The sequence below is a fragment of the Rousettus aegyptiacus genome, unplaced genomic scaffold (genome assembly GCF_014176215.1).
Source record: "Rousettus aegyptiacus isolate mRouAeg1 unplaced genomic scaffold, mRouAeg1.p scaffold_m13_p_2, whole genome shotgun sequence".
In the NCBI taxonomy this organism is placed as follows: domain Eukaryota; kingdom Metazoa; phylum Chordata; class Mammalia; order Chiroptera; family Pteropodidae; genus Rousettus; species Rousettus aegyptiacus.
Window position 1 is genome coordinate 109,077,595 of NW_023416295.1, and position 14,765 is coordinate 109,092,359.

General features: G+C 30.7%; 1 protein-coding gene across 1 annotated transcript in view; it reads right to left on the reverse strand.

The window, feature by feature from the left end:
* The window catches only part of OTOGL (otogelin like), a 128,013-nt gene that overhangs the window by 5,573 nt on the left and 107,675 nt on the right, over positions 1-14,765 (reverse strand). Inside the window, exons 46-56 of the mRNA XM_036237843.1 lie at positions 14,542-14,754; positions 13,958-14,062; positions 13,390-13,497; positions 11,843-11,944; positions 11,227-11,331; positions 11,101-11,141; positions 6,137-6,200; positions 4,886-5,064; positions 4,326-4,430; positions 1,904-2,023; positions 476-521 (exon numbers count right to left, since the gene is read on the reverse strand). Of these exons, the coding sequence (XP_036093736.1) occupies positions 476-521; positions 1,904-2,023; positions 4,326-4,430; positions 4,886-5,064; positions 6,137-6,200; positions 11,101-11,141; positions 11,227-11,331; positions 11,843-11,944; positions 13,390-13,497; positions 13,958-14,062; positions 14,542-14,754 (1,188 nt within the window). The remainder of the gene's footprint in view (positions 1-475; positions 522-1,903; positions 2,024-4,325; positions 4,431-4,885; positions 5,065-6,136; positions 6,201-11,100; positions 11,142-11,226; positions 11,332-11,842; positions 11,945-13,389; positions 13,498-13,957; positions 14,063-14,541; positions 14,755-14,765) is intronic.

Consider the following 14,765-nt stretch of genomic DNA (forward strand, 5'->3'; position numbering starts at 1 on the left):
TGGCATTTCTCAGATATATCATACAGAACTACAGATTTGTTCCAATAGGTTTAGAAATACTGCACCGTGTGTCTTTATTCGAGTCACTATGCCATTCTCATCATAACTCACTTAACTTTGTGTAGTTCAGCATGTTCCAAGTAAATTTGACCATAGAGTATTTTTAAACTTAAAACCTATTAAAACCTATTATAGTATAAAGTAATAGCTTTTGGAAAATGTAACAATAAAAAATTTTTTAATATTTAAATTAAAATTCATCTAAATTAAAAACATTCTACTTATTTTCCAGAAGATAGAGACTAAATTACATAATAATCATCTGCATGACATAAAAACATTTAAATAATATACATTATAAAATTTGTTTCCCTCTTTACATCATAGGAACTGAATTTTATAAGAAAAATCACAATCACCATGAACAAGTAAAACTAATCTATCAAATTAATAGATGTAATATGTCCTCACTTACAGATCTTGCAACAGCCTTCATTATAAAGCTTTACAATCCCTTCATTCTAGAAGGAGAGAAGAAATAAAGTTAAAACTCACAGTGTTTTATTTCTCTTAGACTAGAATTAGAAAAGTTTCTCAATATTTTTATTAAATATCACAAAGCCATTATAGAAAAATAATTGGGATTTAATTATTTTTTTAAAATTCCTTCGTTTTTAAAATTAGGAGCAGATATTTTGTTTAAAATTTCCTTTCTTCATGAGTAATATGAAAGAGTGTGAATATGTGAATAAGTTAACTTACTTAAAAGAACACATTTTAAACACCACAAAAAAGTTACAAAAGCAAAGTACTAATAGGTACTCTAAATAGACACCATGATATTTTTTCAGCTCCTCATAATAATATAAGCTACTCTACGAAACCGAGCTCCTGAATATAATCAAATGTTAAGATGATGTGTCTTTTTCTTTCATATTTTTTTATTTAAAAAAAATTCCCATTTCAGGACAGCTCCCACAGCAAGGTTAAATTAAGAACACTTTGTTGATTATCTTGTGGAATGCTTACAGTAAGTTGCTAATTGCTATTAGTAACTTGCTAATTGCAATTCAACCTAAAGAATAATTTACTCTAAAAAAGAATCTGTGAAATAAGATGGTGCTTAAGATTCTTTCCAGAGCTGAAAATCTATTACTTTAGTACATACAGTTGCTAGCCATCCAGCAACCTAGCAATCATCACTAAATGAGGACATCTTGAAAAAAAAAATCAATGAGATTATGCTATTTCTTTACACTTAAGAAAAATATTGCCTCACACAACAGAACAAAGCTCACTTTTCATTAGAGATTATTTTCTACTAAATAATTAAAGCTACAAAGAATCTTTTTAAAAAATCATATCACTTTCAAAAATCTACTCTCCCAATGGATTCTTTTTTGAGAGAACAGGGAATCGGAAGAACAAAACCAAAGGATCAGCAAAGCTGTGACAGCTGCTAAGTTCCACAGTTGCCTGGGCTCAGAGAAACTAAGCTCAATTTCACTTAGGCCAGCATTGCATTAAAAAGTGAATGACATCATAAATCTGGTTGTGTGTTTAAGAAAGAGAAAATTGGCCAACTCTGATTGATTAGTTTATTGATCCATATTGAAAGAGAGGCTAGGTCTGCTGATCAAATAATTTTTCAATAATCTTTTGATTTACATATTAAAAACCCAGAGACAGCATAATGTCTATTCAGGGAGAGTTAAAATTATTTGGAACACCATATGTAACTCAAAATGGCAAACTGAGGAAATATAGAGCTTTTATGTATACGAGAAAATAAAACATTCACCAAAATAAATAAGACGCAATGTATGTGTGTATCACCTTGGAAAACATTATTTTCTAAATTGTATTTAATAATAATTTTTCTTAGATAAAACAAAGTACAAACCATTTTGCATTCACTCTCATTAAAAGGGGGACAGACCATACTGTAGTTCAGAATCATTGCCCCTTCATCAGTCTTAACACATTCATATGTGGTACAATTATAGTGCCACATATTCCCCTCCTACAAATAAAAGAGAAAGTTATTGTTTTGCTATTAAAATCTGCTACATTTCTTAAGTAGAATACTTCCTATCCCACTAAATCAAAAATCAAGTCAAGATGCAAAAAGCTTCCTGTGGCATAAAATGTCCATCTGGAAATGTCCACAAATTTACCTGATTAAAATAATTAAAAATACATATATGTAGTGTGTTTGGGTTTGGTCTCATACTAGAACTTTGATGTAAGTGTGAAGTAAAGCAATAGAGAAGAAAGAAGCGAAAGGTATCTGTTTCTACTACAAAATTAATTATCTAATTTGGTCAAGTGTCAAAGGTCTTGCTCTACTATTTCCCTCACTAATTAAAAAACAACAAATCATATTACATAATACACCTCCTTTCTTGCGATTTGTTTGTTCCTCCTTCCACTTCCTTATCACCAGAAAGTTTAAAAATCTTCGGGTGATAGTTATTATTGATTCTAGTTTTGTATACCTATGGTTATTTAAACACCTATATCTATGCTTTTAACAAATTTTTTAACATAGTAACTGTTTATTTCATTCCTGATTTCAGAATAGTTATTATGATTCTAGTTTTGTATACCTATGATTATTTAAACACCTATATCTATGCTTTTAACAAATTTTTTAACATAGTAACTGTTTATTTCATTCCTGATTTCAGAATTTCTGTTTAGAAATAAAGTCAGATAAACATAATTATTACATAAATATTGGGCTATAATTATTGATCTATATTTTTGTTTTTTTGTAAACCACATTTTAAAATGTCGTCAAACTTTGCCTTGAGGTTTTCTTGTGGACCAGTAAAGAATTTTAACTAACTTTCTTTTCTCTAAAGAAAAGAAAAAGCTTCAGGTCTTCTATGAACCTAAAGTAGAAGAGATTTACAAGTCTAGATGTAAAAGAAGATAAAATATTAAAATTCAAGAAAACACTAATATCTAATTTATCTAAAATAAAAAAAATAGTTCCATAAAAATTAGATTTCAAGATAACTAAAGTTTATCTTTGAAAGAACCAAAAGTTAATTATCTTAATATGTAATTTACCTATAGTAATTTCTTCTGATCTAAAAAAATTCTGAACATAATTTAATCTTTTATTTAAATTTCAGGGATAGCAACATGCATATTAATTATATACATCGATAGTTCCTGGGTTATTGACATATGTAGAGTTTACATTGCCCTTTTACTAAAATCCCCAGATTATTGTATTTTTTCAAGTAGTCTCTGATTCCTTTTCTCTCTTTGACCTCTCTATCTCCTCATCATTTTTAAGCTTCCTTTTTTAAGACTCTCACTTTAAAAAATATATATTGGAAAACAGAAATACTGCTAAGATAAACAGATCAACAATATCAACAACACTGTGTAAATCACTAACACTATTTTTTACATAATTGTAAAATAATAGACTATGGTACAAAAAGATAATTGTTCATTTTTCTTATTTAATAAAATGTAAAGGAAGGGGACAATCTGTTTTTCTTTTGGATATGTGAGCAATCCTGTGTAATTAAGAACACTAAAAATAAGTCTCCGGATAATTAAATTATTAATGAAAAAAAGGAAGGATAACAATAATAAATTGCAACTACCTTTAGGTGATGTAAATTATAAACATGATTTGTAACTTTCCTAAATCTGATAGAACACTAACAAAATTACCGAGTTTCATAAAAAATTCTAGGGAAGAAGTAGGTCAGTCTGCAAATCTACATAGAGTTATTAAGAGGTAATGGGAGAATTTGGAATAATTATTTTACTGTTTTCAGTAAAAAGATATGGGATATAGCATTAATGTCTTTTGGAATGACCTTTTTAAAAATTTGTCAAATATTCTAAATCTTTTCTCTATGTGCCTACTGAAATCGTCAATCCCTGAAATAGTAAAGTGCTAACATCTTGAGTTTCAGGTTTCTATCAAAATGCTTCATTTCAAATGAGTAAAATTATTGAGTAAATATTATTGTTCTTTTCCTTCTTAATGATTAAAAATCAGCATTTCTCCAGCCCAGTCCTCACATTTTTTTAAAAAAGTGAAGATCTATGATAAAATAAGTTTGAGAAATGGATTAAACATGTTCCTTTACAACAGAAATTATCATTTACTTTAGAATGTAACTGTACCTTGTCCATTGAGAATGTGCTGTGTATTGCTGTGTCTATTGTATGTAGAACTCTGTGTGTGTGGCATTTTTCAAACCTATTTGACTTAAGAATGTTTTCTTCAAGAAAGTAGCATAGAAAGCTACTCTCCAAGAAACATATTTTAGGAATTAAGGAATTCATACCTCATATATAACTGATGTTCCATTTTCCATTTGAAATTTGCAGGATACATTTTTGCAGGCACCACAACAATCATAATCACTTGGAGATGGAGTATATACCTGGTGCTGTATATGATAATAATACATAGAATTAGTCCCACAACAATAGCAATATTTTAAATTAGTTCTGAAAGTGCTTCCCAACATAAATATATGCTCCCTTAGAACAACTGTAAGCATTTCTAAGGTCGAATCTAAAGGACTTCATATAATAATTAACTTTATACAGTTATTTTAGAAATGAAGTAGATGTTAACCTTTACATCTACCAGCCAAGATTCATTAAGCAGATGTAAAAACCTCAGGTCAAGCAAGCTATAAATAATAAGACTCATGAAGCTCAAGATCATCTACAGTAAAAGGAAAATCTGCATTATATAAATATGTTACACATTAAAAGATTATTGAAGAAGCATTCAAGTGTATATTTTTAACTTACAGGTATTCACTAGTTTAAATTCTACAGTTGCTATTTTAAGTCTGATTAACTCTCACTGGACTGACTTAGAAGGAATACTTACAATGTCACATTCTTTTGAACAATTCACCATTGTAAAATTCAGAGTGTGAAAGCCTGTATGATTATCTTTTTCTTCCAGACACTCTAATGTATAACAAAAGTCCCCTTCCAAGTACTTTATCATAGATTGGCCAAGATTCAATACTGATACTGCTTGAAATACACACACATCATCTTTTTCTAAGAAAAGAAAAATAGTCAACAAAAAGTACTATACTGAGTTTTTAATTAATCAATGGAATTTTTATTTAAATCTATGTTTTCATTATGGTGCGGTGTTTTTTTTTTTAAAAAAACTATAAAGATCTTTACCATTATACATTGTTCATAATTCATGAGTTTACTTAATAATGAATATAGCATATTTATTTTTAAACAAAATAAGAAATTGATCTGTAAACTCAATTGCTGTTTACTGTTTGAACTTCCTCCAAAAGTTGTACTTTATAGCAGCTTCCAGAATTTTAAATCAGAGATTGTCAAGCTACTTGCTGTTTTTTATTTCCAGAAACATAATATGATAATTTTGTGAAGTGGATATAGATGGAGGAAAAATCTAAATTCATAGTAGTAGGTCTCTTCATGATGAGGTTGTGTAACATTTCATGGTTTTTAATTATTATTTTGAGAGGAAATTATCGATTTTATTGTTACCAAATAAAGTCATGGAAATCATACTTTATGATGAAAGCAGCTGATATAATGTGCTATCATATCTTTAAAAATGGCATATTAGGTAGGATAGACTAAAACGGTGAAGAAATCAGCTCATGAGCTCTTTGTGTCTCACCAACACTAAACTTAAGCAAATGTTTTAAGATATTGAATAGAAATTTTATTTTCTATTAACTTACTAACACAATGAAGATTTGTTATTTCATAGAAAAATTCAACTCTGCTTTGCAATATTAACATCAAAAATAATAGAACAGTGAAGGAAAAAAATCTCTTACATTCAGATGTAAATTTTAAAAGTGAAATATGTATATGAACCCTAGTATTAACTTTAAATACTATGAAGCTTCTGAAAAATCTTTTATTTTTCTGTCCTGTTATCAAATTTCCAAACCATTTAGAGTTATTAGAAAAAAGGAAACAAAAAAAAAACCAGTATATTTTTATACTTGAAAGCTGACGAATGGCTTAAAATGTATACTACATCTCAAAGAAAATTATTTTTAATTTATTAATAGTAAACAAAATATATCAATAATATTCATTATCATTTAAAAGTTACAAAAAACATAGTTACCACAGAGATACTGTACACATCCACAGTCACTCTGAAAGTTATGGTCTACTGTAATAAATTCTCCCTATTAGAAAGAGATTAATCTTATTATTATGTGACTTATTATATGACAATTATAAAAAATATACAACATAATATCTAATAAGTTCCTTATCACACAGCTAGACAATTAGCTGCTGCTTAATTAATATTTGATAGTGAACAGGCTTGGATTAACCCAGTGGTCATTTAATTCATAGTCCATGGACAAAATTCACAATAAACAACGAGATCGTGGGTCACTTAATCACTCTAAACTTTAATTCCCTTATCTTTAAATGAGTGAAGGTGGATAAGATGAACTTTATGGTCTGTCCTAACTTTTAAACATTGTTTGATTCTAAGCTTCTATTGGGCAAATGGAGATAAGAAAATGCTTAGTAATCCTGGAAACTTTGCTTAGTGGAAATATTTTGATCTGTTGTACTGATGTGGTCAGAGGCTCTGATATCTGCATCTGAGTAAGGCCGCCACAGTATATAAGGCAGGAGCAGAAGAGGATAGCACAGTGACTAACAGCACAGACTCAGGAACAAGAGTATACTTGCACTGATCCTGCTCTTCTACTTACTAGCTGTGTGATACAGAGCAGGTTATTTAGCTAGTCTGCTCCTCACTCCTTTCACTTGTAAAATGGGAATAATAACACAGCCTGTCTCAGGATTGTTAAGAGAAATAAATGGGTCAATATGTGTAAAAAGTTTAAAATAGGGCTGACACTCAGAAAGTGATGGTATTGCTTTCAGTAAATTAACACTCAAACTTTGCCATATTAGAAGAATGGTATAGGTTTCTCTCAAGTGTAAGACCAGGCTTTAAGTTTCAAACATTTCATTTTAAACAGCATCTGTTCCTGGGTGCATTTAATTTTCATAGGCTATCAGTATTAAAATGAATTTGATTCTTGACACAATAAACGATTCAAATAAATTCATAGTAAACTATAAAAAGCACTTCCCCATAAGCTAATAATATTTTACTTCTCTCAGTGCTTTATAATTTGTAAAGTAGTTGCATAAACATAACTCATATGATGTTTTATGACTTTTAGTCATCACACAATTCCAATAAGATTAGAAATAAAAATGTTGGAAATATAGAGTTAAAAAAGTAATAGATTAAATTCTCCCACCGCATTAGCTACTCCAAAAGACTAATAGGAGGTATTGGGTTCAAACTAACACTTAAGTTACTTACCACTTATTTTTTAATAGTTAAATCACAATGTCCACTGAGCCCTCTCAACTCAAATCTTCCATTCTTATTTCCTTTGAGATTTTATCCACATATTTAGTTACATTTTTATTCTCATAAATACCCAAGAGATATTTCCTCTCAGTGAGCTTTTTCTACCAATATTTAATATCACACTTTTTTTTTTTTTAACTTTCAAGCAAGCATCCCTTTCCTTTAAAGTTAGCAAAATCACCTTAAGCTGTTTCCATCTTCTGGCTATTATGAATAGTGCTGCTATGAACATTCAGGTATGAGCTTTTGTGTGGACACATGTTTTCATTTCTCTTGAGTGTATACCTAGGAGTGGAAGTGGTGGGTCATGCGGCAGTTCTTTATTGAAACTTTTGGGTAACAACCAAGCTCTTTTCCAAAGGAATGCTACCATTACAATCCCACCAGCAGCATATGAGGGTTCCAATTTCTCTACATCCTAAACATGTATTAATATCTGTCCTCTTAATTGATATAAAGTGATACATTGATGTAGTTTTTATTTACATTTAACTGATAGCTAATGATGTCAGTTTAAGGATCTTTTCATGTGCTATTGGCCATTGTGTACTTTTATTTGTATAAATGTCTAGGTATATTCATACAATGAAATATTATTTAACAGTAGAAAGGAATGAAGTACTAATTCATGGTACAACAAGAATAAGCCTTAAAATCTTATATTAAGTGAAATGAATTACAAAAGACCACATAGTATAAGATTCCATTTGTATAAAATACCTAGATTAGGCAAATCTATAGAAATAAAAACTAGATTAGTGATTTCCTATAACTGAGGAGTTTGGAAGGAATGAGTGACTATAAATAGATACAGGGTTTTTTGGGGGGGTGATAAAATTATTCTAAAATTGACTGTGTTGATGATTGTGCAATTCAATGGATATACTAAAAATTATTGAATTGTGTACTTTAAATGGCTAAATTGTATTGGTAATTTGAATTATATGTCAATAAAGCTGTTATATAAAAAAGAAATACTACCAAGGCCTCACATAGACTCTTTCTATTGAAATGCATCTGTTTTCTAGGTGAAAAATTAATGCAATGTTAAAAAAATATATCATCTTCAGTATTGAAACAAACAGCCATCATTCAGAATGAGTACTCAGGAACAATGGATCAGGTCAATGCTTGTGTAGAACTACAAATATTAAAACTAAGTTATCATGCATACGGTTATGTGTATTCAAGTAAGATGTTTGAGGACATCGAAGTTACTTTTTAAGTTGTATGTGCCCAGAATGGTGTTAATAAATAATATAATAGTTATTCAATAAATATTTGCAACATTGAGTAAAGTCAAAGTTTGATTCATAAAAAATATTCAGCCATTGGAAGCTGAACTGTTAATAAACTAGATGGACCAGCATCTAGCATAAATGGTGGGGAGGAAGAAGAACACAGGAAAAGAGTGAGTGGAAAATGGTAGAAACACACTAGAAGAGAAAAAAAAGTAGGAAAAGGGAGGGCAGACAGGAATGTGTTTGTTCAGTTGATGATTAGGTCAAGAGCAGCATAAAGGCATCTCCTCCCCAAAAAAGTAAGAGTTAAAGTAACAACCACAGCAAGGTTAGAAAATGAACAGAGAGGCTCCTACCCAAAGAGACTTCAAAGAACTCAAAACACAGGAGGCACAAAATTCCATAAGAAGAATACACTTTAGTATATTCCATAATTTATTCCATAATTTATACTATCATTTTGAAATTTATTGAAATGATGCTGTGTTACCTCTTTCAGGCCTGCAGGAGAGCTCTGAATGAAGCTGGGTACTAGTACAATCCCAGAGTCTACTCTGAGCTGCTCCTTTGGCCATTAGAGTGCTTGTCCAAGGATCCACTACACCTGGACCCTTAGTATGCGAGCCTTGTAAACTTAAAGGTTTTTTAGAGCTAGTTTTCCCTCTTTCTAACTTTCTCTTCTTCCTCCTTCTCCTGCTTTCTCTTTCTTCATTTTCTCCTCTCTCTCTCCCCCTCTCCCTCTGCCCCTCCTTCTCTTCTCTCTCTCTTTCTCAAATATATTACAAAATGTGTAACAAAAATATGTTACAAAAACCAGACTCTTTCATTTTGCCCTCATAAATTCAATCCCCCTCGCCAACCTCTTCTTCATAAACCTTACTACGCTCAAGGTCTTCATTCATGAATGGCTATACCAGTCTCTTGCTAATCTCCTGCCCTCTAATGTTTTAGTCCTACTACACAAGACTATCAATGTCTGCTCCCTCCAACACCATTTTTATAATAATTCCTATCCGATATAGGACACTTTCCATCTTCTATCTTATTAAAACTATATTGAGCGCCTCAGGGTAGAACTGTGCATTTTCAAGTTGCTGGTACTATGACCATGCGTAATTGGTTTTCAACAAATGTTAATTGAACAACTAACTGAAAAGAAGAAATCAAATTTAAATTCCATAGCCTTGCCATTAGGGCCCTCCCCAATTCACCAATTTGGAAAGTTCATCTCTCATTGTTTCTCTCCCAGTGAGCTCTTTATCAAGGAAAGAAAGAGGTTGCGATCCTTCAGCATACATATCTTACTTCACTCCTTGTGCATCTACTCATGGTCATACTAGCCACTGTATAGAATAGTTCACTTCTTTTCATCCATTATTCTGAACCTGACTATCAGTTTCTTCCAAACTTTTTGATGGTAACTTTTCTTCATGACAATCTATACATTGTAGTTAACATTCCAAGTATTGTGGGGTGTTGTAATAATTATAACTAATACTTATTGAGCCTTTTCTATGTGTCACATGCCATCTAATTTATATTAATTTATGTTATTCATATGACATACGTATTGTTATTATTTTTATATTATAGACAAGGAAAGTGAGTCACAGCTAAAGAAAGTCAAAGTCATTATTAGAAACAAGACAGTCTCCACTGCTTTTATTCTTGTGCTATGTCTTAGTTACACTTTTAAAGGGAATAAAAGAATTAATGCAGAATAGAAAGAATGAAGGAACATACATAAATGCACACAAACACATACACAAAACAATCCCTAGTTTGAATCCTAAAGATCGCGGTCAATCACTTATTTTCTCTAAACCTCAATTTCATTTATAAAATGAACTAAAAATACCTACTTTGTAAAGATTCAACGAGATTATACTCTAAACATGTTATGTAAACAATGAAGGACTTGAGAAATATACAATAACATATTTTTACTCTTTTCTGTAGGTGTGTATATAAAGCATGCAAAATAATGAGAAAATTTTTATGAAAGTTATTTAAGATTCTATGCAAATAATAGATGACAACTCATCATTACAGCAAATATTAGATTAATGTTTTTGTAAAGTACAGTTTATTTATTTGACATACATAATTAATGTAAACAATGAATTTAGAAATAAGACTACATCAATGAAACCATCACCACAACCTATGCTAATATTGAGATTTTTTTCAGTGTTTTTAAGACTAGTGAACCTAAGTAGATATGAAACTAGCAGATACAGTCACCAGTGAAAAAGATAACATATTGTACTTTCTATCTTGAGCAAAATATAAAACGTTGACTGCTTCCTAATATCAGAGCACATTACAACTTGGATAATTTCATAAACTCTAAGAAGAATTCAGAAATAAGAGAGATAAAGAAATAATAAACTGATTTAAATTATATGATAAGTCAATCAAAATATGCGTTCTTACCACTTCACAAGTTGGCATAACAAGGTTTTCACAGCTACATTCTAAAAGGTAAAAAGTAACATTTTTAAATTGATCAGAATATATTAACGTATTGTTATAAAATTTTAAAATATGAAGATTAATTACCACAATGCCATGTTGGACAACATTGGCCAGATACATTTTCTTTCACAAGTTTCATATCTTCTGCACAGTTGAGTAGAGGTGTAGGACAAAGATTTGGCTCACAAACTAAATAGAAAAATGACATGGGCAAAGATTAACTTCACGTAATCACCAGTTTTCTCTACCCACCATTTAGTTCACTACTATCGCTGATGCAGTGCATGAACTCATATGTCCCCAGTATCGCGTCTCCACTGCCCAATTGCCATGTGTTGGTGAGGACAAACAAATGATTCAAAAGACATGCTGCAGCAGCAGTAAAACTAGAACAGCTCATCAGGTAAAGAACCCCAAGAAACAGGAAGGGTAAAAGAAGATGAAGTGAAGAGAGTATGGTATCACCTGGATATCTAGAAATTCTAGGATGATGAGACAAGTCATATGTAATCTGTTTTAGGGAGGTAATGATATTACCTAAGAAGAGCTCTTAGATATATGAAAATGTTACATATATTCAACATGTATTTTATATGCTGGAATTCAACTAAGGTCTGATATAACAGTATAACTAAAATGCACTGGGCTTCTTAAACATCTGACACATCTAAATATTTTAAACTAGTTAAAATATATTTACCACAGTAATACTGAGGACAACAGAAGTGTGTGGTATTAAGGTCCACAGTGAGAAATTCTCCATCAGTACAGAATGGAATAGGTTCAGTGCAAGATTCACAAACTAAAGAAGAAACAAAAAAAACTAGAAGTTACAACTGAGCTAAAAAATAATCTAATTATTCATTCAGATTATTATATGCATATAAAATCAACATGAAATATATTATGTTTTATAAAATAAGAAATAATAAGAGGAAGCTTTATTGTTTGGTCATAAAAACAGTAACATTGCCTGTGTATATTGCTTTATGCTTTCCAAGCAAAGTGACATAGAATACCATCTTACCAAAAGTATAGAGAATTAAGATTTCTGGAATAACTTATTCTTACTAGGATCAAAACATCATTGATGGATTTATTTAAGTTTTCTTAATTCATTACTCATGATTACTCCAATTAATGGACAAATGATGTAGTAGGCATTTTTCCTCTTTAGCTATTCAGCAACCTTCTCTCAACTTCGATAACAACTCTTTAGATGACCTTGAGGAAATGCTCCACCAATGTAGACTTACAGTGACTGTTATAAAGGTGCTTCACTCTCATCAGACCTGAGTGGGAATTACCCATATTAGTTGCATCAGAATCTCTTTCTACAACACTTGAATCACAAATAAAAGCACACCAGGAACGGAGATAGATGTTGCTGACTCAGTGATTGATAACTGACATAAGCAGCAGGACTTGATCTGTTTCATCTTGATCTGCAAAATTCTGATCCCCAAATCCTTCCAATGATTGGTGTGCTTCCAGTTAGCAAGAATGAATCAGTTTTTGCCACTTAAAGTTGAACTTTAACTGGTACAAATAATGTGTTTTGATTTTAAGAATATCTAAAACCTACATTAATCACTAATCTTTTATAAGATAATTCACTTGAAAATGAAAATAGAGAATTTTTTATTTTTCAATATCCAGTTCATCAAACAAAATACATAGTCCTATATACAATCACTTCCCAGACTCCTGTAATACTATTCTCTTTTAAGATCATCATATATGACATATTATATATTGGAGATAAAGTTTTAGAAAGGTCTTATAAAGTCTTAACAGAGTCCATTAGTCTACTTGGTTCTTGAAGGAAAGGCAAAGCTAAATTCTTCTCCAAAAAAAAACTAGGTGTTGGCCTTATTTAAAAAAGAAGAAGAAGAAGAAGAAGAAGAAGAAGAAGAAGAAGAAGAAGAAGAAGAAGAAGAAGAAGAAGAAGAAGAAGAAGAAGAAGAAGAAAAGAAAAGAAAAAGAAAAAAAAACTTGATCATATTATCTCGGTTATGTTTTGACTGATATATATAGTCTTTGTTGATAGAGGAGAGTAGTACTAACTATAATAATTGTCAAGAGTTATTTAAAATGCTAGACTTTCTTTTCTATTTTTCTTATTTAGCTGAATTTCTAGAACAGTAAAATCCTGGTTTTCATCACTCCCATGAAATTCACATCAAATAAGATGTTTTTCCCACTTCCTCCCTCTTCTTCCAAAAAATTATTGCACATAACACTCACTGCAAAGAGGAGCAAAACAGCAAGGCTCATCCTGTTGAACTTGAATCATGAATTGGTCTTCTCTGCATTCTGGTATTGAAATACTGGGGCATTTCAATGGGTCACATTCTGCAGAAACACAAAAATAGTTGAAAATCTATATAGAATGAGATGATAAAAGAAAATAGTATGGTGTGTGTATATATATATACACCTTCTATTTCCTATATATTTTCACTAAGATTAAGATTTTTTAAAAGATATTTGACTTTGGGTGATGAACACAAAATTCAGTATTCATTCAAGTGTACATTGAATTGTACACTTGAAACCTATATGATTTTAGTAAACAATGTTGCCCCAATAAATTTAATAAAAATAAATAAAATAAAGATTTTTAAAATGAGATAATAACTATATACGTATAATGTATAAATTTAAATTGCAGATTAAAAACTATCTTTAAAAAGACAATTCCACAATCTTTAATAATAGATCACTTCCCTGTAGATACAAAGAATGAGAATCTAATTCACTATACTAAATGAACAATGACTGTCACTCTTATTTTTCCTAATTAACTACTCACCACATTGGTACTGTGGACAGCAAGAAAGAGGACTATGACCAATGGTCAATTTTTGACTATTTGTACATGTTGGAATGGCAGTTTCACACAGGGTCATGTCACATCCTGCAAATAAGAAGCATTAAAATATTAGCAAACATAACTAAAATCTTGTTCTAACTCAAATCAGGGAATTGATTCTCACTATGCATGTTTTTATACTCCAGTCAAACCCATTCAGCTCACAAGATGGGTCATATATGAAAAGGAGCAAATTTAAGGTTTATTTGTTATTGTCTTTCACCTGTAATTGTCATGTCAAAGATTCTCAGATCCTTTATATTGTCATGAACTACTGAATATTATTAATTGCTAATAGCCAGAATTTCACATGTGTATTTGCAAAATCAACAAAACTATAATGAGGCAAAACTTGCTTTGAGAAAGTATAAGTGATATTTATGGAAACACTTCCATTACCTCAACCCTTACATTTTCTTTTATGCCAAACACCATACACACCCTCCTTTTTTTTTTTTTTATAAAAAAATATAAACATATTTTCTGGCATTGACCAACTTTAAGGCTTCAGCTGGAATACATACCACAAACTTTCTTTGAACAGCAAGACCACTTATCAATGATGCTCAAGACAACTTCAGCTTCTCGTTCACAAATTGGTGAGGGCTCCTCATCACAATCAGGTTCTATAGGAATAATGCTTCCATTCTCCAAACATTTGTATAGGGCACATTCATCAATGCCCCCATTCCAAATCTCCCCAGCAGTGCGAGGTTGATCTTCACTATCAGTACATGCTTAAAAAAAT